General features: G+C 45.6%; 1 protein-coding gene across 1 annotated transcript; it reads right to left on the bottom strand.

Annotated features, from left to right (window-relative positions):
* Positions 1 to 212: 212 nt before the first annotated feature.
* Positions 213 to 21,848, bottom strand: uox (urate oxidase). The gene is made up of 8 exons (XM_059983744.1): positions 21,685 to 21,848; positions 19,887 to 20,102; positions 17,394 to 17,510; positions 16,043 to 16,121; positions 10,076 to 10,262; positions 7,543 to 7,666; positions 3,969 to 4,052; positions 213 to 383 (listed from the first exon to the last, which is right to left on the bottom strand). The coding sequence occupies exons 2-8, from the start codon at positions 20,094 to 20,096 to the stop codon at positions 309 to 311; spliced, it is 876 nt and encodes a 291-aa protein (XP_059839727.1). The 5' UTR covers positions 20,097 to 20,102; positions 21,685 to 21,848; the 3' UTR covers positions 213 to 308.
* Between the last annotated feature and the right edge of the window lie 3,927 nt (positions 21,849 to 25,775).

The raw sequence follows: 25,775 nt of genomic DNA, 5'->3' as shown, positions 1-25,775 counted from the left end.
ATACTCAATAGATTGTAATGAGATCCCCCCCATCATTCTTTGAAACTCCAGTGAGTACAAACCCAGAGGCCTCAAATGCTCCTCCTACATTAACCCTTTCATTCCCAGAATCATTCTCGTGAATCTCATCTGAAACCTCTCCAATGTCAGGGCACCCTTTCCTAGATAGGGGGCCCTAGACTGCCCACCAAACCCCAAACAAGGTTTACATTTTTATTGCATTTATTCAGAACACTTCAATTACACGGCTACAGCGGTGGTTATTTCTGCTGCATGCATGATTAGCACCATCTCCAATTGGGCATTTTCTACAGCTTGGATGCAAATCTCCTCCGTACACTTCCTGTAATATTCCCATACGGATTATCCGTCGGCAGCAGAACCTATAGGAGGTAAATAACAGACATCAGTGTTTGAGTGAGTTAATTGAATCCACTTAATTGGTAACAGCCTTTCACAGATTCAAGATTCAAGTTTATTTATCACGAGAACATTCAGGCATACAATGAAACTTTCAGTGTTAGAAACACCCAGCAGGTCAAGCAGCTTCTATGGATGAAGAAACTAGTCATTAATAATAATAGCATCCAGGCACGTCTTGTACCCAGATTGGGTGGTGTTCAGGTCAGTGTCTTTTCTCCACGTTAGGAATGAAAAGCAATGCCTTTTCACTTTAGAAATGGAGAGAGGCCTACGGAACAGAGTGATACAGCCGCTGCCCGGAGATCGCCAGGACATGCCTGGAGCGAGCGCTGTGCAGGATGGTAAGCAAACCGCTAGCGGTGCACTGCTGAATAGGCGGGTGGGCACCGGGCAACCCGAGAGAGGTACTGCCAGCATTCGGAGTAGCCCCTCAACACCACAGGCTGTGACTGCTACAAGTGCTGCTCAGGGGAGTGGTTCACTTACGACTGCCACCACTCAAGCAGTTAAGATAAGAAAGACACACACGAAATGGTCATTAGAAGTAAACACATTCAATGTGCGTGTATACTACCGCGTTACAGAACTTGGGACCAACATGACAACATAAAGGAAAAACTTCATCAACAGTTACCCAGTATCGAAAGCCACAATACTAAACACCACTACAGCAGTCCGGAAGTTCCCAGCACTTGAGAAATGAGCGGGCCTGGCTATGCCTGCACCTCAGGTTTTACCAGCTTGAGCTAAGAAGGAAAAAATAATAAGGATAATAATAACTTTATCAAACACTTATCACATAGATGATGTAGTTCAAAGTGCTTTACACTGGGATAAAGTGCAAATGTCAAGATAAAAATCAAAATGAAACTAGGAGACATGAATATCAGTTAAAAGCAAGGTTAAATAAATCAGTCTTGAGCTAGTGCTTAAAATTATCAACTGAGTCTGCATCCCTTACAGCTTTAGGTGTTGAATTCCACAGTTTAGGAACATAGGTCAGAAAAGCTGACCTGCCAATTATCTTTTGAGGGAGATGGTTCAGTTTCAAGAGAGCAGCAAGAGAGGAACTGAGAGCTCGAGCATGATTGTAAAACAAGTGTATCCCGCTGTGATGTAACCCAGTTCTAGATCATTAAGAGCTTTAAAGACAAGGAAGAGAACTTTAAAATCAATTCTGAAAGATACAGGCAAAGGAGCCAGACACGAAGTGGGGGGGATATTGGCCAGGTGCAGCCACTGAGTAGATTGAATTGGCATCATGGTTGGCATTGGTGTAGTGGGCTGAAAGGCCTGTTTCTGTGCTGTACCTTTCCACGTACTCCCTTCAGAACCCAGGCAATGTTGTGCCAACCTTTTAACCTACTCGAAGATCAATCTAACCCTTCCCTCTGACATAGCCCTCCATTTTTCTATCAGCCACGTGCCTATCTAAGAGTTTCTTAAATGTCCCTCGTGTATCTGCCTCTAGTTCCACGGCCAGGAGTTCCATGCATCTATCTTTCTCTGTGTAAAAAAAAAAGCTACCCCTGACACGCCCCATTATACTTCCCACCAAACACCTTAAAATTATGCTCAATTGTATTAGCCACATCAGCCCTGGGAGAAAGTCTTTAGCTGGCCACTCCATCTATGAAGGGTCTTTCCTCTACACTCTGAACCCTTATTATTCCCTTTTGACCCGCTTATTTATTTTGTGATTTATAGCATTTTATGTCTTTGCACTGGACTACTCCACAAAACAACAAACTTCATGCCTCTTGTGAGTTTTAGGGTCGGGTGCCATGCCAGGAGTGCTGCTAGAAGCAGATACACTGGGGGCATTTAGGAGACTCTTAGATAGGCACACGGATGATAGAAAAATGGAGGGCTTGTGGGAGTGGAGGGTTAGATTGATCTTAGAGTAGGTTAAAAGGTCAGGACAGCTCTGTGGGCTGAAGGGCTGCCTGTACCGTGCTCTAGTGTTCTATGATACAAGGGATTCTGCAGGTGTTGTGCAGTTTTAATTGGCCACTGTAAATTGTCCCCAGTGTGTGGGTGAGGGCTGGAATCTGGGGTGAATTGATGGGAATTAGTGGGAAGTGGGGGAATAATGACAGCACAAAATTGTGGGCTGATGAGCAAATGCTGGTTCTATATATTCTATATAAATCAGTGATAATAAATCTGATTCCAACCCTATTTCTGAGTTAGATGTTTTCACCTCATCACTCTCTCCACAGAAGCTGCCCGACCTGCTGTGTCTTCATGGCACTTTGATTTCATTTCAGATTTCCAACAGCTGCAGTTAAATGAATTCATTATAACCAGACCAGCAAACTCAAAAACAGTTCCTTTCCCCAAGCAGTTAGGCTGATCAACATCTCCACTCAGTAACCCACCCTTCCACACTCCCAACCACCATTACCTTATCATTTCCTGTCAGTCACCTTATGTCCAGACATTCCTGTGCCTGGTGTCACTGTATGGACATACAATCAAATTCTGCATTTCACATTTCACATTTTTTTCACCTTTATATATATTTTCATATATATATATATATATATATATTGTGTTTTTATTGTCATTGTGTTCTTTATCTTACTGTGTTTTTGTGTTCCGTTGGATCCAGAGTAACAATTATTTCATTCTCCTTTACACACGTGTACTGGAAATTACATTAAATGATCTCGAATCCTTAACTGCCTTAGGTCAAATGGCCCTGCTGGTACTTTTGAAATTTGTACTCATTATGATCAAATTGCATTGTTACCTTACATGCTGGATTTAATTTATAAAACTGTGGCATTTCAGATGGCACACTGCTTTTATAACATATATTTTTACACCCAACAACATACAATGTACCGAGCCACTTCAAAGCTGTCGTACACTTCATTAAGGTCTGACATTAAGGAGTCTGTACAGATTTGATGAATCCAGTGAGCTTGTTGCTGTCTCCAGGAATTTAGCTCACTCTTTCCGATAGAACACGTCAGACTCATGTTGGATTAGACAGCTTAATTGTTATTTTGTTTGCAATTTAACAATTTATGCCTGATTGCATTTTTTATAACTACATGTAATTGTTTTGTATGTTCCCCAGTGGTCACAGTATGTATATGCAATTGTTCAGTATATCCCTGGTGGATATATTTGTATGATTCTGGAACCTTCTCCAGTGTTGTCTTATTTGAATAGGAGCTATCTGATTGGTGGACTCTTATCCATGAATTTGAATGGAAGTTTCTTATCAATGGAGTATCTATGGTGCCCTCTTTCTTTTTGCTTCTCTATCTCATCACTCATTAGCATCTGATCCTGTTACTGCCCATTTAAAACTTTTCTTTGAGCAAACACGAGGAAATCTGCAGATGCTGGAAATTCAAACAACAACACACACAAAATGCTGCGTTCTACCAGCATTTTGTGTGTGTTGTTGTTTAAAATTTTTCTTTGTTGTATTAACACATAATAAAATAATCATGAAACAACAAGTTTTGTGCCTCTTTCCTGACTTGTGAAAGAACCTTCGACTAAAAACATCAGATCCCAACACTCACCTCATTATTGTTTGAAATCCCAAACTTTGTCATATCAATTGTGAAGTAATGCTTATTTGGCATAACTATTTCAATCTCTTCCATCTGAAAAACAGAGACACACAAAGGTAAGTGTTACAGCTGGCAGTGTATGTCTTCCTAGATTAAACACCGTATTACAGCACTTAAAATTTAAGAGACTACTAGACAGATATATGGAGAAATTTAAGGTGGGGGGTTATATGGGAGGCAGGGTTTGAGGGTCGGCACAACATTGTGGGCCGAAGGGCCTGTACTGTGCTGTACTATTCTATATTCTGTATTAGATTCACATCCGATCAGAGTTCCTAAAGTTGCTTTCTGACTCGGGGAACATCCACAATTCCAGGATTTTGTTTAACTCCATTTAAAAAGGTATTTATTTTCTCATGGTAACTACATCATGAAGCTGCGCTTCTCATTTTTATCCTCTTTCTGAACTGATTTCCAGTTTGGGATTAAAACACCAATGCGCTTGAATGGAAAATCCCACAAAAAGTGGGTGAAGCCCTCTCCACCATTGAACACATCTACATGGAGCGCTATTAAAGGAAAGCAGCATCTGTCATCATGGACCCCCACCACCCAGGCCATGCTCTCTTCTCACTGCTGCCATCAGGAAAGAGGCACAGGAGCCTCAGGACCCACACCACTAGGTTCAGAAACTGTTATTACCCTTCAACTATCAGGCTCCTGAACCAAGAGGGATAATGTCACTTACCCCAACACTGAACTGTTCCCAAAAACTATGGACATTTTCAAGGACTCCTCATCTTATGTTCTCAATATTTGTTGCTCATTAATTAATTATCATTATGGCTTATTTTTCTTTTTGTATTTGCACAAGTTGTTGTCTTTTGCAACTAGTTGTTTGTCCGTCTCCTTGTGTGCAGTTTTTCATCGATTCTATTGTGTATCTTGGAGTTATTGTGAATACCCACAAGAAAATCAATCTCAGGCCGGTATATGGTTATCTTTGATAATAAATTTACTTTGAACTTTAAAATTTGTCTACGTTCTCATATTTAGTTGACTACATGCGACATGGGGAAGCCACTTCACCCATCAAATCCATGCTAGCTCTCAGCACATTTCCATCAGTCCTGTTCTCCCACACAATTCCCTACATCCTGTTCCCTCACACCTGCCCATTGACTTCCCACTGGTATTTCAACACCCCCCCCCCCCCACACACCACATACAGCCATACTCACTAACAATCCATGGGGCATGCAAGGTAACTAGAGAACCTAGGGGTCCTTCAGTCCATCAAGTCCATCCTATCCATCAGAGGAGGCCCTCCATTGGCCAGGGTCAACCATGGATGTTATGTCCCAGCTGTCATGGAGAGAAAGCTGTTGCTTACGTAACAGTCTCTGCCTTTCCATGCAGCTAATGAACCCAAAGAAACGGCAGAGACCAACACGGTTTGGCACCAGCAGCGTCACAGGAGTTGCCATTCAGTGTTGAACTCAGCGTAGGACTGCCTTAGCAACTCCATCTCAAGAATTTCCCCTCTGGGTTTGCTCCCAGAGCCTTCCCCATGAGTGGGTAGAGAGGCAGCCGAGCTTCGAACTCGGAGTTTTCCTTCTCCTAGATGAGCTGCCAATCACAGCTGACAAACCCCATCTGCCCAAAGCGACTGGTCTTAAGCCTCCTTTTGCCCTTCTCCTGTCAGTAGAAACAGTTCCGCTGGGCTTAGTAGCTAAGCCACACGTGAAGGCCGGGAGCTGGACTTGGTTGTCAGTGGTTAATTGGGACATACGCCATTGGGGACATTTAATAAGTAGTGGGAGCTCATCCCCACTACCTCCCCTGGCTATGAAACCTGCTAACCATCAAGCTTTCATTTTTGCAGCAGTCCTACACTGGAGGTCCCTGGGGAGTGTTGTAGGACAGAAGGACCTAAGGGTACAAATATATAGTTTCCTAGTCACAGGTGAAAGGGTGGTGAAGAGGCCTTTTGGCAAGCTGGCCTTCATTGGTCCGGGCATGGAGTATAGGGACAGTGATGTTCTGTTGCAGAGGGAGAGGGTTGTGTGCTTCTTGTTAGCTAAAAGAGTTAAGAATTCTAGAAGGAGAAATTGGGATTCAAAGATGAAGAAACAATGCTTTAATTGAGGTTGGCATGTTAACGTAACCATTAGCACAAGGCTACAGAGCCAGCAACTGGGGTTCAATTACACAGTACAGGAGACCTGGGTTCAATTCCCACTACTGCCTGTTTAGGAGTTTGCACATTCTCCCCATGACCACATGGGTTTCCGCTGGGTGCTCCAATTTCTCCAAAGTCATACAGGTTAGTGGGTTGGTTGGTTTGGAGACTGATCAAAGGAAGAATGTGATGAAGATAGAATATAGCAACACACACAAAATGCTGGAGGAACTCAGGTCAGGCAGCGTCGATGGAAGGGAACAAACAGTTGGTGTTTCGGGCTGAAACTGGCCATCTTGATGAAAGATTTCAGCCTGAAATGGTGACGGTATATTCCTCTTCATAGATGCTGCTGAGTGCCTTCTGCATTTTGTGTGTGTTGCTCAAGATTTCCACCAATGAGCATCAGGCAGTGTCCATCAATAAGGACCCCCATCACCCAGGACATGCCCTCTTCTCATTGCTACCATCATGGAGTTGGTACAGGAGCCCAAAGACTCCTGTATTGTGTTGTTTCAGGAACATCTTGTTCCCCTCCACCATCACATTTCTGAATGGACAATAAGCCCATGAACTTATCATCATTATGAGCTGTGTTGTATGACATGGGCGATCATGGTCTTTCCATGACCATGACTGTTCTTGGCAAATTTTTCTACAGAAATGAATTGCTATTGCCTTCTTCTGGACAGTGTCTTTACAAGACAGGTGACCCCAGCCATTGTCAACAGTCTTCAGAGATTGTCTGCCTGGTGTCAGTGGTCACATTACTAGAACTTGTGATATGCACCAGCTGCTCATACGACCATCCACCACCGGCTCCCGTGGCTTCACATGACCCTGATCGGTGTGGGGGGGCTATGCAGGTACTATGCCTACACCCTGCAGGCTGGCGGAGGGACGGAGTGCCTTATACCTCCTTTGGTAGAGACGTATCTCCACACTGTCTTACTATTTTTTTGCTCTCTCTTTGCACTATTTATTTAATGTAATTTTTAAGATATATATTTCTTATAGCAATTTGCATTTTTTATTATTATGCATTACACTGTACTGCTGCCGCAAATCAACAATTTTCATAACATATCCCAGTGATATTAAATCTAAAACTGTATCTGTTTCCCAGCATCTACAGAATCCCTTATGTTAATGAAGACAGAATATGATTCCAGTAACAGGGTCACTCCCATGACCTGGTTGATATAGAGTCTGTCGGTGAGGATTAGTCCACAAGAGAAGTTGTTGAGGAGACGGGGCAACTGATGGTTGAGGTTGGGTTGCTTATTGAGGGTGGAGTGGTCCAAAGCATAGGCAGGTAAGTGAACGAAAGATTGGTCCAGATTTATTGGGTTCTCAGGGGTTCACGATGGGAGAAACCAACTCCAGAGAACAAGCACTGACCTCTGGGACCCTGCGGAGACTGAGACACTGAGCTTCATAGAGAGAGTGCTGAACAGACGGAGAATAGATTCCACGATCGTAGGGACCGGCAAATGTCTCAAGGATGGAATCCTTCACAGTATTCCTAGGAGAAACAATATACTCAATGTTAGCTGCTTCCTCTGTTTTCCCACTCTCTCAGAGGCTGCGTGGTCCCCAGCGGCATTAGGGTGGTGAAGGGCAGAACCCTTACTGGTAAATGTGTGGACTCACAGGGAGGAGCAACGTCTGGGTAGCCTCTAACCGTACGGCGTGAACGCTGAATTCTCCAGCTTCCAGTAATTCCTCCCACCACCCCACTCCCTGTTCTCTGTGGGTCATGTACTGCTTGTTGACTTCTTTTTAACAGTTTGTGCAATTTATCCTCTTTTGCATATTGGATGTTTGTTGATCTTTGTTGTGGGCTTTTTTTGTGGATTCCCTGTTTTTGTTTCGTGGCTGCTTACAAGAAGATGAATTCCAAGTTTGTATGTGGTATAAATAACTTAGCCAATAATAGAATTTTGAACTTTGAACTTCTCTCTTTTTCCATTTTCCATTCTGGATCCCTTCTTGCCTCTTCTCTTCTCAATAGCTGCCTACCACCTTCCTTTGGTTCCCCCTCCTCCTTCGCTCTCCTATCAGACTCCTTTTTCAGCACTTTACGTTTTGCACTCCCAGCTTCTTATTTCACCGCCCCTTCCCTACTTCCCCCTCACCTGGTCTCACCTGTCACCTGACAGTTTGTTCTCCTCCCCCCACCTTCTTGTCCTGGTTTCTTCCTCCTTCATCCCAGACCTGATGAAGGCTCTTGGCCTGAAACATTGACTGTTTATTCATTTCCATAGATGCTACAAGGCCTGCTGAGTTCCTCCAGCATTTTGTGTGTGTTTCCCATTTACATCTGTGTGTGTCTGTGTGTGAGTGGATGGGTGGGGTGGAGAAAGGGGGCTTCTTTTGTTGTTGTTATTTTGGTTTGTAGTTGTTTGTGTTGTTCTGCCAAACATTGTGGGAATGCAATGTTGGTGCTGGGACTCATGTAGGCTGCCCCCAGCACACCCTTAGCTTTAGAAGACAGAAGTTTAGCTCTGTTAGTCACATGGACATCCAAACATTGAAACCCAGAGAGAAATGTGTAATTTTGCACCCAATGATTGTGCAAGGGTCACCACACTTCCGGCGCCCATGACATTGTACAAACCTGACCGAGCTACTGGCACCCAATCTCTTCTGCCACCACATGGTCCATATCCCTCCCTCTCCCTCCAATCTCTGCTCATTTATGTGCCTGAAAGAAAACCTCTTGAATGCCCCTATTGTATCTCTGTCCAACACCATCCCTGACTGCACATTCCAGGCATCCATCACTCTGAATGTAAGTCCATAGACCATCACACCATAAAACACAGGAGCAAAATCAGGCCATTCGGCCCATTGTGTCTGTTCCACTATTCCATCATGTCTGATTTATTATCCTTCTCAATCCCATTCTCCTGCCTTCTCCCATGACTATTGATCCCTGACTAATCAAGACCCCATTAACCTCCACTTTAAATATCAAAGGTTGAAAGGTCCACTGTCAGAGAAATATATACAGTATACATCCTGAAATGCTTTTTCTTCGCAACCATCTGCAAAAACAGAGAAGTGTCCCAGAGTATGAACGACAGATAAACTAAGAACCCCAAGGTACCCCCCAGCTTCCCCTCTCCCGCGCGGAAGCGGCAGCGAGCAACAATCCCCCCTCTCCCCACCAGCAAGCATCGGCGCCCGTCACTGAGCACTCGCGAATGAGCAAAGCATTAGCAAAGACACAGACTTGCAGTTTCACCTGGCTTTCGACATAGTGCAGATTCTCTCTCTCCCCAATAAGGGAGAAAAAGGTGTCTCCGTTTTTCCAGTGAGTGGGGAGACATAACAAACACCTTGCTGGTTTACGATGTTAGAAGTCTGTTACATTGCCTTATTCGAGCTCTATACTCAATGACTTGGCCTCCTCAGCCACCCGTGGCAATGAATTCCATAGATTCACCACCCTCTGGCTAAGAAATTCCTTCTCATCTCTGTTCTTAAGACAATTATGAAACTGTGCCCTCTGGTCCCAGACTCCGCCATGAAAAGAAACATTCTCTCCACGTCCACTCTATCCAGGCTTTTAATAATTGTTAGGTTTCATTGCGATTCCCACCTCCCCCACATTCTTCCAAACTCCAGCGAGTACTGGCTCAGAGCCGTCAAACGCTCCTCACACCATAACTGGGTTCATTCTTGTGAACCCTCTCTGGACCCTCTCCAATGCAAGCACATCCTTTCTCAGATAAGGGACTGAAAACTGTTCACAATGATCATTCCAAGGAATCTCTCCTTGTTCCTTGCAGGGCGATGTGTGGTCTAAACACTGATCCCCAATCCCAGTGACACGGTGGCCGGGACATTTGAGGAGAGAGGGGTTGATGTGAGGGATGTTGCCTTGAATAACCCCACCAACAGCAGCACTTTGTTTGCACCAATGTACCAGACAGCATCAAAGTTGATTGGCCTTGATGTGCTGTAGCGCCACTTGGCGTACACAACGGTGGAGAAGATCCGATCCTTCACTTCAGGCAGTGTGGTGAAGCGGTCCTTCTGGAAGCCCTCGAACCCAGATTGCGTCGTCTTCAACACCTGCATGTCCTTGATTCCAGAATGAATCACGGCTGGCTCTGCAAATAGGTAATCTGGTAAGTCACCAAAGATAATCAAATCTATACAGGTGTACCGTGGAGAGCATTATTAAACACAAGAAAAGCTGCAGATGCTGGAAATACAGGCAATGCACAAAAAACGCTGGAGGAACTCATCAGGCCAGGAAGCATGACCGATGAAGGGTCTTGTCTTGAAAAGTCAACTGTTTACTCTTTTCCATAGATGCTGCCTGGCCTGCTGAGTTCCTCCAGCACTTTGAGGAGAGCATTCTGACTGGTTGCATCATCATCTGGTATAGAGACTCCAATGCGCAGGAAAAGGAAAAGCTGTAGAAGATTGTAGACTCAGCCAGCTCCATTATGGCCACTAACCTCACCACCATTAAGGACATCTTGAAAAGGAGGCAGCACCACGGTAGTGTAGCGGTGAGCGCAATGCTATTACCACTTGGGAACGCACAGTTTGGAGTTCATTTCTGTCATAGTCTGTAAGGAGTTTGTATGTTCTCCCTGTGACCACTTGGATTTCCTCCTGGTGCTCCGGTTTCCTCCCACAGACCAAAGACGTATGGGTTAGTAGGTTAATTGGTGTTGTCAATTGTCCTGTAATGAGACTAGTGTTAAATAAGTGGGTTGGTTGGTGGCACAGCTTGTTCCCTGTTCTACATAGATCTAAGCAAATTAGACAGGCAGGCAGCCAGATGGGTAGACAGATAGATAGATAAATAGATAGATCCAGCATGAAGAACCTATACAGGGTGTCCGGAGTACTGTACCTTATGGTGATGGAGACACTTGTGTGATCCTGAGAGCGATGCTGTCTGTTTAGCCCCTGGTAGGGTCACCTTTGGTGGTAAAGGCAAGGGGGAGGATCCAGGTGATGTGTGGAGCAGCTAAGACCTCAACAGTAGAGCAGGCAGGAGATTATGGTAAATCAGAGTCTGCAGCAGAAGAGGGTCTCGGTCTCCACGCCACTGGATTTTGGCCCTTTCTCTGTCAAGGACTGTGAGGTGGCTGCTTGTGCATCAGTCCCCCCACGTTAAAAGGCCTCACGCCTAGGTATTTTTCCTGGCTTGGCAGTCGGATCAGCCAACTTGTGGCGATCAGGAAGCAGTGACAGGAGCAAGAGAGTGAAGTCTGGGAGCTCCCAGCTGCAACCTGGCACTTGATCTTGGACTGAGACAGACTGGCAGCTGGCCCCATGGCTGAGCAGCTCTCTTCCGGACCCACCCCTCATGGGAAAGGGCCTAGTAAAGGTACCCTGAAAGTAGCCTGCCTCCTCACTCCTGACTGGATTACTGCATCCAGCAGGACCACCATACTGTGGTGTGAAACAAAAGCATATGAATTTGGATCCTGGGAGCGAAACCAGCAATCACCCTGAAAGACGTACTGCCATCACCTCAAAGAGCTGAAAAGATCCGGAATTGTCTTTGCCACTCTCTCTGAAGTGTGATTGGCCAAGGAAGGACAATTGAGAAGGAGAAGAAGGGTGGGTACATCTTTTTCTGGGTAGGGAGATCGGCAGATGAACGCAGAATCCATAGAGTTGGATTCACCATAATGAACGGCATCATCGGTCACATTTCCGAATTGCCAGTTGGCTTCAATGGACGCCTCATGGCCATGCACCTTCAGCTTGCTAACAACCAAATGGCTACAGCTATGAGTGCTCACACTCTAACCCTAGACTCACCAGATGATGTTAGGGAGACATTCTGTGCCCCCCTGGACTACATACTATCAGGTATTCCCAAGGAAAATAAGGTTATTCTTCTTGGACATTTCAGTGCTAGAGTTGGCAGGGACAATGACTCATAGAAAGGCACATTTGGGAAGGAAGATGTTGGTAACATCAACTCCAGTGGAGTGCTCTTACTATCCAAGTGTGCTGAACATGATCTGACCATCACCAACACCCTGTTCCATCAGAGAAAAAAAGATGAAAACTTCACAGATGCATCCCTGTTCAAAGACTTGGCATCTTATAGATTATGCCATTGTTTGGAGGAAGGATCGCAGAGGTGTAAAGAATATAAGAGCCATGATCAATGCTGATGATGGCGGGACAGACCAACAGTTTATTTGCTCACAAATGTCCATTTGTAGAGTAGAGTGTAAAAGAAGCTGGGCCATCCCAGTTTCAACATCGAGAGCTTAAAGAAGACAGCGAGTATACAACATCTCCGGACTACCCTTACTGAAAGATTCCCAAAGCACACTGGACCAGACTGAAGACCACCATCTTTGATACTTGTAAAAAAATCATTGGATACAAGACCAGGCAAAACAAAGATCGGTTTGATGACAATGACAATGAAATAGTAGAGCTAATCATCAACAAAAGGAAAGATTTCTGTTCCTGACAGAAGAACGTCAACAGTAAAGCAAAATGATAAGCACACTCCACAGCTAAGCCTGTAGTCCAGCGTAGAGTAAGGGTAATAAAGAATCAGTGGTGGACTGAGAGATCCCTAGAAACACAGCAAGTACACGGTGTCCTGGTGAGTATTGTAAAACAGAGAGAGTGAAGGGTATAGGTACAGGTTGTCCTGGTGAGTATTGTAGAACAGAGAGAGTGTCCTAAAGTTGTAGAACAGACAGAGCAAGGGGTATAAGTACAGGGTTTCCTGGGGAGTGTTGTAGATAGAGGAAGTTAGGTGTGCAGGTTCAAAAATCAGGAAGTTATGTTGCAGTTTTATAAAACTCTAGTTGGGCCACATCTGGAGTATTGCATACAGTTCTGGTTACCCCATTACAGGAAGGATATTGAGAGGTTGGAGGGGGTGAGAATAGGTTTACCTGGATGCTGCCTGGATTAGAGGGCATGTGCTATAACAAGAGGTTGGACAAAATTGGGTTGTTTTCTCTGGAGTGGTGGAGGTTGAGTGGAGATCTAAGAGGCATAGATAGAGTTGACGACAGTATGGTTGTAATGTCTAATAAAGTGGAGTAAAGGGAATTACAGAGACATGAGAGAGGAGTTTGCCAGAATTGATCAGAAAAGAACACTGGCAGGGATGATGGCAGAGCAACAATGGCTGGAATTTCTGGAAGCAATTCAGAAGGCACAAGATATATACATCCCCAAGGATCTAATGCAGGGTGACACAACTGTGGCTAACAAGAGAAGTCAAAGCCAACATAAAAGCCAAAGAGATGACATAATAGAGCAAAGGTTAGAGGATTTAAAATAGAGCAAAGGTTAGATGATCGGAAAGCTTTTAAAACCCAACAGAACGTAACTAAAAATGCCATTAAGAAGGTAAAGATGAAGTAAACTAGCCAATAATATTAAAGAGGATACCAAAAGTTTCTTCAAATACATAAAGTGTAAAAGAGAGCCAAGAGTGGATATCGGACAACTGGAAAATGATGTTGGAGAGGGAGTATTGTGGGACAGGGAAACGACAGATGAACTGAATAAGTATTTTGCTTCAGTCTTCACTGTGGAAACACCAGCTGTATGGTGGAAGTTTCACTTTTCAAGAAGGGAGAGAAGGCAGAAGAAAGGAAACTATAGGCTAGCGAGTCTGACCTCAGTGGTGGGGACAATGTTGGAGTCGATTATGAAGGATGAGGTCTCAGGGTACTTGGAGGCACATGATAAAATAGGCTGTAGTCAGCAGGTTTCCTCAAGGGAAAATCTTGTCTGACAAATCTGTTGAAATGCTTTAAAGAAATAACAAGCAGGATTGACAAAGAAGAATCAGTTGCTGTTTTCTACTTGGAAGACAGTCAGATAAGGTGCCATACATGAGGCTGCTTAACAAGCTATGAGGCCATAGTATTACAGGAGAGAGTCCAGCATGGATAAAGCAGTGACTGATCGGCAGGAGGCAAAGAATGGGATAAAGGGGGCCTTTTCTGGTTGGCTGCTAGTGACTAGTGTTCCATAGGCGTCTATGTTGGGATCAATTGTCTTTACGTTATATGTCAATGATTTAGATGATGGAATTGATGCTTTTGTTACAAAGTTTGCAGACAATATGAAGATAGGTGGAGGGGCAGATAGTTTTGAGTAAGTATAAAGGCTACAGAAGGACTTAGACAGATTGGGGGAATGACAAAGAAGGAATACAGTGCTGGGAAGTGTATGGTCATGCACTTTGGTAGAAGAAATGAAAGGGATTACCATTTTCTAAATGAAGAGAAAATACAAAAAAATGAGGTGCAAAGGGGCTTGGGAGTCCTTGTGCAGGATTCCCCAAAGGTTAATTTGCAGGTTGAGTCAATGGTGAGGAGGCAAATGCAATGTTAGCATTCATTTCAAGAGGACTAGACTATAAAAGCAAGGATAAAAGGTTGAGAATTTATAAAGTACTGGTGAGGCCTCACTTGGAATATTATGAGCAGTTTTGGGCCCCTTGTCTTAGAAAGGATGTGCTGAAACTGGAGAGGGTTCAAAGGAGGTTCACACAAATGGTTCCAGGATTGAATAATTGTCATATGAAGAGCATTCGATGGCTCTGAGGATGTTTCCTATGGTGGGAAGATCTATGGCTAGAGGACACTGCCTCAGAATAGAGGGGCTTCCTTATAGAATGAGGATGGGAAAGAAGATGAGGAGTGTGGTGAATCTGTGGAATTCGTTGCCACAGACAGCAATGGAGTCCAAGTCTATATGTATATTTAAGCAAAGGTTAATAGTTCCTTGATTGGTCAGGGCATGAAGGGATATGGGAGGGAGGAAAAGGGAGGAGTTTGGGGCTAGGAGGAAAATTGGATCAGCCATGATGAAATGGCAGAGCAGACTCAATGGGGCATACTTCCTAATTCTGCTCCTTTATCTTATGTTCTTATGGTCTAATACCAGAGGGCATGCATTGAAGATGAGAGGAGGTAATTTCAAAGCAGATGCGAGCAACAGGTTTTTTACACAGAGAGTGGTGGGTGCCTGGAGTGTGTTGCCTGGGATGTTGGTAGAGGCAGATACTGTAGGGACTTTTAAGAAGTATTTGGATAGAGACATGAATGTAGGAAAATGGAAGGATACGTATGTTGTGCAGGCAAAGGGGATTAGTTAGTTGGCCATTTGATTACAAATTGAATTGTTTTGACACAACATTGTGGGCTGAAGGGCCTGCTCCTATGCTGTACTGTTCCATGTCCTATGAGCCATGCCTCCTGGGAACAGGTGATGAATGAGCCTCTGTGTCCAGCACATAATTCTCCGACACTTCCACCGTACCCAATGGGAGCCCACCACCAAGCACATCTTTCCCTCCACACTCGCACTCCACTTCCTGCTTTCCACAGGGATTGCTCCCTACACGACTCCCTCATCTATTTGACCCTCCCCACTGATCTCCCTTCCCCCTTCACCATTTCCCATCCCCTTTTCCCTCTCTTATCTTATCTCCTTGCCCATCTATCACCTCCCTATAGTGCTCCTCCCCCCTTTTCTTTTTCCCATGGGTTTCTGTCTCTTATATCAATTTCCTTCCCAGCTCACCTGGTGCTTCTCTCTCCCCTCCCCCCACCTTTTAAATCTTTTTTCTCCAGTCTTGCAGAAGGGTTTCGGCCTGAAACGTCAACTGAACTCTTTTCCTAGATGCTGCCTGGCCTGCTGAGCTCCTCCAGCATTTTGTGTGTGTTGCTTGGATTTCCAGCATCAGCAGATATTCCCTTGTATGTGACGTTTATCAACCGCTCACAGAGGCCTCCCCACATGGGTCGAGTATCACAGCATTGCCCAGGCTACACTGAGCATTCCCCTTCCCGTCAGAGGTAGCCCACCGCCGAGCCAAACTGAATGGACTCTGAGCCTCTGAGCAGATCGGGGAGTAGGAACGTACCATTCTGGGTCTCCTCAACCACACAGAAACGGGTGGCGTCTCCACCATGAATGAAGGCGTGAACATGCTCCAGTCCATCCTAGGGGAAGGAATGGGCCCGTGTTAGTTCTGGTCAGCTTGTTACTGAGGGCCGTTAACTATACCCTAATGAGTTTATTGTCCTCCTGACAATCCAAGTCCAACCTGATGGGGTTGATAAGAAAGGCATACGACATACTTAATTGTCCAGAGTCAGGATGTTACGTTGCATCTTTAGAGAACTCTATTTTGGCCACATCTGGATTATTGGGTTCAGTTCTGGTCGATATATTATAGGGAGGTTGTGGAGGCTTTGGAGAACATACAGAAGAGGTTTACCTGGATGCTGCCTGGATTGGAGTGCCAGAGTTTGGACAAACTTGGATTGTTTAACTAGAGCTGGAGTCACAGACTGGGGCTCAATTCCTATCTGTCTGAGAGGGTTTTGTACATTCTCCCCATGACTGCATCGTTTCCTCGGGGAGCTCCAGTTTCCTGTCACTCTCCAAAGACATCTGGGTTAGAGTTGGTCAGCTGTGGGCAGGCTATTTTGGTGACAGAAGCATGATGATGCTTGTGGGCTGTGTTGGTTGTTGACTCAAATGATGCTTCTCACTCTGTGCTTCGATGTTTGGACGTACCCGTGACAATTAAAGCTAATCTTCCCCTTTCCATGGAGTGGCAGAGCACTTGGATTGGCGCACAGGGGGATATGGGCTGACCGCAGGAAACTGGGACTATTTGGGTGGTCAGCATTGAGCAGTTGGGCCAAAGAGCCTGTACTTAATGTTATATAGCTCAGTGACTCAATCAGGTTAAGGTATGTAGTGGACAATTAAAATTAGAAAGGAGCAGGTGAGCACTGAGATCAGAGAGCTGTGAGCCCGGGGGACGTTACGGAATGAGAGGGAAGGAAACCCACGGAGGAATGTGAGAAGGTTTGATAAGGATCCACAGAACGTGGGCAGGCTAGAGATGAGCAAATAATGAAATTATAGGGTGTCCCCAGTGCCCTAGTCCCCTCATGCATGGTAGTGCAACGCTTTACAGTGATCAGCAACCCAGGTTCAGTTCCCACCACTGCCTGTTAAGGAACTTGTATGGTCTCTCCGTGAAGGCATGGGGTTCCATTCCTCTGGGTGCTCTGGTTTTCTGCCACATACAGGGTAAGCTTTGTAAGTTCGTGGGCATGTTGCCTCGGTGCTGGGAGGGTGGCAACACTTACGGGCTGCTCCCAGCTCATCATTGGACTGTGTTGGTCGTAGACACAAATGAGACATTTCTCTGTACGTTTTGGTGTTTGGGTTACATGTGACAAATAAAGCTAATCTACCTTCTGTAGGCGCCTCCAGGGTACCTCCTTAATGTAGACCTGTGCCCGAGAAACCTGATGAAAGGACGTCAGGAAATGGGTGCAAATATCCAGCGCAAATTCTTCAATAGTTCGAATCTGACAACACAGGACATTTCAATGTACACAGGAGTCTTTCCTCATTTCATTCCAACATAATGCATAAATTGGCTTACTATTGTCACTTGTACAGCGAAAATCTTGTATACTCTTTGTACAGATAATTTATGAATGGCTTTTCATGTGAAGAGTGTTTGATGACTGTGGGCCTGTACTTACTGGAATTCAGAAGAGTGAGGGGTGATCTCATTGAAACCTATCAAATGGTGAAAGGCCTCAAATACGTGGATGTGGAGAGGATGTTTCCTATGGTGGGAGAGTCTAAGACCAGAGGACACGGACTCAGAATAGAGTGGTGTCCTTTTAGAATGGACATGAGGAGGAGTTTCTTTAGCCAGAGAGTGGTGAATCTGTGGAATTCATTGCCACTGGCAGCTGTGGAGGCCAAGTCTTTTTATGTATTTAAAGCAGAGATTGATAGATTCTTGTTGGGTCAGGGCATGAAGGGATACGGGGAAAAGGCAGGAGACTGGGGCTGAGTGGAAAATTGGATCAGCCATGATGAAATGGCAGAGCAGACTTGATGGGCCAAATGGCCTAATTCTGCTCCAATATCTTATGTTCTTATTTAATTATATCAGGGCATGAGATGGAACAAGTGGTGCTTTGGAAAACTTAAAGTACTACAGGTCTACCCCGTCGACCTTCTTGGTTGCTCTTCCTGTGATCGCAAGTCCCCTTTTTGGACATTGTTAATGCGGTTCGATTCACTGATTGATTGACTGAGAGCAGGGGCGGATGGCGGGGAAGTTGCGTGGCCTCAGTCGTGGCAAGAACTAGGCCTCCAGCCACAGTGTTGCCTGCATACAGCTGCCCGGAGAGAGGCATTGGAGCTGGTGCACTCCACCAGGGGCCGAGTGGCAATGCCGTCCGGGCTGGAGTTGGTGTTGCCTCCAACCAATGTATTTACTCAGCAGAAGACAAGCCCAGTTGTGGACCTCTACAGATTTTGGCAGCATCGGATGGCTCGAGTTTGGACTGTTTTACTGAGTGGCTATCTTTGTGTGTGTGTGTGTGTGTGTGTGTGTGTGTGTGTGTGTGTGTGTGTGTGTGTGTGTGTGTGAGTGTGTGTGTGTTTTTCTGTGAATATGCTTCTTTGCTCAATATTTTGAATGTGCTATTTTGTGAGTTTTGCACCCTGGCCTCTGAGGAACACTGTTTCATTCGCTGTATCTATTATGGTCGAATGATAATTAAACAATTTGATTTGATATGCTCTCCTCCAGAACCCAGTTGTCTAACTGAATTAGACCTATATCCAAACCTTTGCTAACCATGTACCTTTTAAATGCCATAATTCTGCCCACCTCTACCACTGAGGATGGCATGATTGTGACGCTTTACAGTAGTCACTGTAAGATTGGGGTTCGATTCCTGCCACAGTCTATAAGAGGTTTGTATGTTCTCTCCGTGACCATGTGGGTTTCCTCCATGTGCTCTGGTTTCCTCCCACAGTCCAAAGATACACGGGTCAGGGTTAGTGAGTTGGGGACATGCTATCTGGGCACTGGAAGCATGGCGTTACTTGCAGGTTGCCCCAGCACATCCTCGCTGATTTGAGTTGGCCCACAATGTTGTGCCTACCTTTTACCTACTCTTAGATAAATCTAGCCCTTCCTACATCGCGCTCTATTTTTCTATCTTCTATGTTCCCATCTAAGAGCTTCTTAAATGTCCCTAATGTATCAACCTCTACCAACACCACTCGCATGGTGTTCCATGCACCCACCACTTCCTGTGTGTAAAAAAAAATGGTCTCCATACATTGAAAATTTACACTTTTTCAATGAGACAAATAAAGCTAATCTTCCCCTCCACCCACCTTTTCATTCTGGCATCTTCACACTTCATTTCCAGTCCTGACTGGGGGTGGAGTGGGGGTGAGGGCGGGTCTCAGGCTGAACTGTCAACTATTCATTCATTTCCATAGATGCTGCCTGACCTGCTGATTCCTCCAGCATTTTGTGTGTGTTGCTCTGGATCTCCAGCATCTGCAGACTTTCTTGTGTTTATGAAAGCTAATTTTCGGTCTTTTCTCTGTGGGAAAAGGACTGCGACCTCTCACCTATCATCAGGCACAAGACTGCAACATCATAGACGATGTGTGTATACCATATACAACCTTCAGATCCATCTTCTTGCAGGCAGCCACAAAACAAAGAAGCACAATGGAATCCATGAAAACCCCACACACAACAAAGACTGACAGACAACCAATGTGCTAAAAAAGAACAAATCATGCAAACAATTTTTTAAAAAAAGCAAATAAAAGACAGAACATGGATCATAGAGTTCCCGAAAGTGAGATCACTGGCATGGGGTCAGAGGTCAGGAAGAAGTTCTGGCCACACTCACCCCTCTGAGCTTCGCCAAGGCATGAACGGTATTTTTCATGGTGTCAGTGGGAATGATATCGGAATTGTCTCCACGGATATAATCCTTCTGTGACTTCAGCGTCAGCTGGACGCTAGCTTCAATCTCTTTGATGTGATGATAGTTTCCCTGTCTCTTGACACTCAGCACCTTCACCACGTCTTTCCCGTACCCTGTACGGACAAATTCCATATCTGCCTGCGGAGTGAAAGGAAAGATAATTGGATCAAAGCAACAGGAACTCCACCATGGCTGTCCCGGCTGTGATAGGAGGAGGGTCGTACGTGGGGCTGGCAAACCCATTCCGTAAAAACCCAGTGCTCCAGACCTCATCCCTGGGAGGACACACCAAGAAGATGGGCTACACCTGGAGACAACCCAGGCTGGCCCAGGACAGTGGACTCCGGTGAGCTGCCGTTGGTGGCCTAGGCCTCAGTAGCAGTGCTGGCTCAAGAAGGAAAAACCAATAGGCCGTAATTATTGGAAACACTTGTCTGCTACAGACAGTATCTGCTGAGAAAGGAAACAAAGTTTACTGGTTGTAATCTTCAAATTCATCAGGTTTAAATCCAAGACTCTAAGCTATCATTGTAAGAGCGATTCAGATTAGTTTATTGTCATATTTTTAGGGGTATATGGGGTATCCAGGGAGGGGTAGCACCTCTGGGGAAGGGGCCTGTTGTGTCCATTCTGGGACAGCTCACTCACCTTTGGTCCCCATTTACAAGAGGACTAGAATATAAAATCAAGCATAGGATTCTAAAGCTTTATAACGTGTTGGTCGGGCAGTGCTCGGCATATTGCGAGCCCCATATCAAAGGAAAGGTGTGCTGGTCAGGAAGGGATCCAGAGGAGGTTCACAAGATCCCAGCAGTGACAGGGTTAATGTTTGAGGCGTCGGCTTGCACGTGATGGAGCTCAGCAGGGTCTCAATAAAACCTGCTGAATACTGAAAGGCCTGGATAGAGTGAACGTGAAGAGGATGTTTCCATTAGCGGGAGAGCCTATGATATGAGGGCACAGCCTCAGAATATAAGGCATCCTTTTAATAACAGATACACACGATACCCGATGAGCACAAAAATCACAGACTGGTACAGGATGCAGTAATGTGACCTGAGGCGGGGCAGGAAGAAATATTACAGGAACAATGATGAGAGAGATAGAATTAAGAGTTGGAGAAGATGGCAGTCCCACTGGGAAGGGGATGTAAAAGAGGTGAGTGGTTTGGGAGTCTGACAGCAAGGTGAGTGGGGGGAGAAACTGTTCTTGAATTTGATCATCCAGGCCCTCAAGTTCCTGTATTTTCTCCCAGAAGGTGGAAGAGAGAAAAGGGAATACATCCCTGACCTTTCACCCCTTCTCTCCTCCTCACCTCACCTGCCCGACACTTCCCTAAGATTTCCCTCCTCTTTCCCTTTCTTCTATGCTCCACACTCCTCTTCTATCAAATTGTCTCTTCTTCACCTCTTTACCATTTCCACCTATCACCTCCCAGCTTAAGTCATCCTCCCTCCTCCACCCACCTGGTCTCATCTATCACCTGCCAGCTTGTACTCCCTCCCCCCACCCCACTTTCTTGTTCTGGCTTCTGTCCCCTTCCAGTCCTGATGAAATCTCTCTGAGTGAAATATGGACTGTTTATTAGACTAATGGAGTCATAGAAAAATAGAGCCAGTAATAGGCCTATTGGCCTATCTAGTCCATGCCAAATCATTTAAATTGCCTACTCCCATCGACCTGCAGGTGAGACCACAGTCCCCCATAGCCATGTACTTACCCAAACTTCTCTTAACTGTTGAAATTGGCCCCTTAGTATTATTAAGAATCTCACTTATCCGTCTGGCCCCCTCTTTGACTCTCTACCATCAGGCAGGAGACTTTGATGCATAAAGACAAGAACAGTCAAAAACAGTTTCTTCCCTCAGGTCATTAGACTTCTGAACTCTCTGCTGCATCACATTCAAAGCGTCACCAGTTAATCTGTTCTGTACCTGACAATATTTAATTTGGGCACTTTAATTTGTTTATTTATGTGAAATTCATCTGTAGATTTCATCCTTACTTTCATAAGTTACTGTGTGTTATATGTATTACTGTGCTTTACGCCCTGGTTCGGAGCAACATTATCTCGTTTGATGGTGTACATGTATATAGTTAAATGACAATCGACTTGACTTAACTTTCTCCACCTGTTCCTCTCCATAGGTGCTGCTTGACCTGCTGAGTTCCTCCACCATTTTGTGTTTGATCCCTGATAATACTGTTGGCCTTCCTGAAGCAGCAATAGTAGATCAATAGATACTTTATTGATCCCAAAGGAAATTACAGTGTCACAGTAGCGTTACCATATAACCATATAACAATTGCAACATGGAAACAGGCCATCTTGGCCCTTCTAGTCCCTGCCGAATGCTTACTCTCACAAATGCACAGATATAAATATTAAAAGAGAAGTAGAAATAATAAAAAATAAGTTACCTCAAACAGTCTAACAGGAGGGGGTCATCACTTCCCTGGCTATAGGTTGACTCATTATAGAGCCTAATGGCTGAGGGTAAGAATGACCTCATATAGCACCCTTTGGAGCAGTGCAGTTGCCTTAGTCTATCACTGAAAGTGTTCCTCTGTTCAGCCAAGGTGGCATGCAGAGGGTGAGAAACATTGTCCAGAATTGCCAGGATTTTCCGGAGGGACCTTTGCTCTACCACAGCCTCCAGTGTGTCCACTTTGACTCCTATAATAGAGCCACCCTTTCTAATCAGTTTATTGAGCCTGTTGGCATCACCTGTGTTGATGCCAATGCCACAGCACACCACCACTTAGAAGATTGCACTGGCGATAACAGACTGGTAGAACATGTGAAGGAGAGGCCTGCACTCTCCAAAGGACCTCAGTCTCCTCAGGAAGTAGAGGCAACTCTGGCCCTTCTTGTACACAGCCTCTGTGTTGGTGCTCCACTCAAGTCCGTCATCCAGATGCACTCCCAGGTACTTGTAGGTCCTCCCCACATCCATGTCCTCACCATCAATAGTAACAGGGAGTAGTATAGGCTTAGTCTTCCTAAAGTCCATCACCATCTCCTTTGCGTTACTGATGTTGAGCTGCTGATGATTCAGCTTGCACCATTTGACAAAGTCCTCCACCAGGGTCCTGTATTCATCCTCCCGTCCTCCCTTTATACACCCAACTATTGCTGAGTCTTCAGAGAGTTTCTTCAACACACACAAAATGCTGGAGGAACTCAGCAGGCCAGGCAACATCTATGGGAAAAAGTACAGTTGATGTTTCAGAATGAAATCCTTCGGCAGCTCTGGAGAAAAAAAGATGAGGTTTACATTTAACAGCTTGGGGGGAGGTGAGAGAGAACCACCAGGTGATAGGTAAAACCTGGAGGGGGAATGATAAGTAAAGAGCTGGGAAGATGATTGGTGAAAGCCATGGAAGAAAGAAAAAGGGGGTAGAAGCACCAGAAGGAGGTGAGAGAGGGAAAGGGGGATGGGAAATGGTGAAGAGGAGGAGGGATGGGGTGGGGGGGTCGTTACCAGAAGTTTGAGAAATTGGTGTCCATGCCATCAGGTTGGAGGGTACCCAAGGTGTTGTTCCTCCAACCTGAGGGTGTCCTCATCATGACAGTGGAGGAGGCCATGGATGGACATATCAGAATGGAAGTTGAATTAAAATAGTTGGCCACTGGGAGATCCCACTTGTTCTGCCAGATGGAGTGCAGGTGCTTGGCAACGCGTTCTCCCAATCTACGTCAGGTCTCACCGATGTACAGGAGGCCACACTGGGAGTACCAAATGCAACAGACTCACAGGTGAAGTGTCACCTCACCTGGAAGGATGGTTTAGGGCCCTGAATGGTAGTGAGGGGCAGGTGTAGCACTTGTTCCACTTGCATTGATAAGTGCCAAGAAGGAGATCAGTGGGGAGGGACAAATGGACAAGGGAGTCGCATAGAGAGCGATGCCTACAGAGAGCAGAAAGTGGAGGGAGGGAGAGAGAGATGTGCTTGGTGGTTGAATCCCATTGGAGGTGGCAGAAGTTTTGGAGAATTACTTTCTGGAAACAGAGGCTGGTGAGGTGGTAGGTGAGGACAAGAGGAACCCTATCCCTGGTAGGGTGGCAAGAGGATGGGATACGAGCAGACTGCGTGAAATGGAAGAGACGCAGTTGAGGGCAGTGTTCATCCACGGCCTCCTCCACTGTTGTGATGGGGCCACACTCAGGTTGGAGGAACAACACCTTGTGTTCTGTTTGTTTAGCCTCCAACCTGATGGTATGAACATCGATTTCTCTGACATCTGGCAAGGCCCCCCACCCCCGTTCCTCCTCTTCTTCACCATTTCCCATCCCCTTTTCCCTCTCTCACCTTATCTCCTTACCTGCCCATCACCCCCTTCTGGTGCTCCTCCCCCTTTTTGTTTCTTCCATGGCTTTCTGTCTCTTTCACCAATCAACTTCCCAGCTCTTTACTTCATCCTCCCCCTCCAGGTTTTACCTGTCACTTGGTGGTTCTCTCTCCCCTCCCCCAGCTGTTAAATCTACTCCTCAGCTTTTTTTTCTCCAGTCTTGCCGAAGGGTTTCGGCCCAAAACATCGACTGTACATAGATGCTGCCTGGCCTGCTGAGTTCCTTCAGAAATTTGTGTGTGTTGCTCGGATTTCCAGCATCTGCAGATTTTCTCTTGTTAGAGGATTTCTGCAGATGACATGACTCAGTGTTGTATCTAACGTCTGAGGTATACAGGGTAAACAGGAAGGGAGCCAATACAGTCCCCTGTGGGGCCCCAGAGGGCTTGTAGCTGTGTTTGACACACAGCTCTGAAGCTGCACAGACTGTGGTCTGCCAGTCAGGTAGTCCATTATCCGGGATACAATGGAAGTGCCAAATCTGCACTGAATGGAGCATCCCCCAGCAATGAGGGCTGTATGGTATTGAAAGCGCTAGAGAAATCAAACAAACATGATCCTCACAGTGCTGTCCTGCTTATCCAAGTGGGAGTAGGCTCTGTTCAGCAGGTAAATGACAGCATCTCTGACCCCAATGTGCTCCTGGTAGGCAAACTGCTGATCTATCTGGTGGTCAGTGACTGAGACTGTGACGGGCAGGATGGTGTTGATCACTCTCAACAGGTTCCACCAGCTCAGAGTAGATACAACCTGTCAGGATACTTTCTAAATCATGTCTATAGAGGTTTTGAGAGAATCACTGTGGCCTGCTTCTACAGCCAAGAATGAATGATAGACACAGACTGGACCCTGACCTGGAGTCACACTCAGTTGGGTTCTTTGCGGTGGTGGGACCTGCTCCTGGGGGTTTACAAGAGGCCACTTTTCGATACCCCAAGAACGCGGACTAGAAGACAAGCTCGCCTTTGTGGTTCCGAGGCTTTACGGCCCTGTCGGTGAGCTGATCGTAAGCCAGTGCTGCCAACTAAAGCGTCGCGGGAGACATATTGGAAAAATGTGCAAAAAAGTGGCAGATAGAGTGCAGTGCATGATAATGCATTTTGGTAAAAGGAACAATAGTACACACTATTATCTGAATGTGGAGAAGGTTCAAACATCAGAGGTGTAGAGGAACTTAGGAGTCCTCATGCAAGACCCCCAGAAGTTTAAGAAGGCAAATGCAATGTTGACATTTATTTCAAGGGGAATAGAATATAAAAGCAAGGAGATGATGCTGAGCCTTTATAAGACACTAGTCAGGCTGCACTTGGGAGTATTGTCAACAGTTCTGGGCCCCATATCTCAGAAAGGATGTGCTGTCATTGGAGAGAGTCCAGAGGAGGTTCACAAGGATGATTCCAGGAATGAAGGGGTTAACATATGAGGAGCGGGTATGATGACTGATTACTGCACAATGT

This window comes from Hypanus sabinus, chromosome 11, assembly GCF_030144855.1.
Source record: "Hypanus sabinus isolate sHypSab1 chromosome 11, sHypSab1.hap1, whole genome shotgun sequence".
In the NCBI taxonomy this organism is placed as follows: Eukaryota; Metazoa; Chordata; class Chondrichthyes; order Myliobatiformes; family Dasyatidae; genus Hypanus; species Hypanus sabinus.
The sequence above is the reverse complement of the archived record's forward strand: the minus strand, read 5'-3'. Positions and strand labels throughout refer to the sequence as shown.

What these genes read in the sequence shown, in the direction of transcription:
- uox (XM_059983744.1), bottom strand. Translation starts at nt 20,096, where the DNA reads ATGGAATTTGTCCGTACAGGGTACGGGAAAGACGTGGTGAAGGTGCTG. An exon ending in CCTTGGCGAAGCTCAGAGGG is followed by an intron (nt 17,511 to 19,886) that starts GTGAGTGTGGCC and finishes CTGTGTTGTCAG; the next exon opens with ATTCGAACTATTGAAGAATT. An exon ending in GTCTCCGCAGGGTCCCAGAG is followed by an intron (nt 4,053 to 7,542) that starts GTCAGTGCTTGT and finishes TCTGTTTTTCAG; the next exon opens with ATGGAAGAGATTGAAATAGT.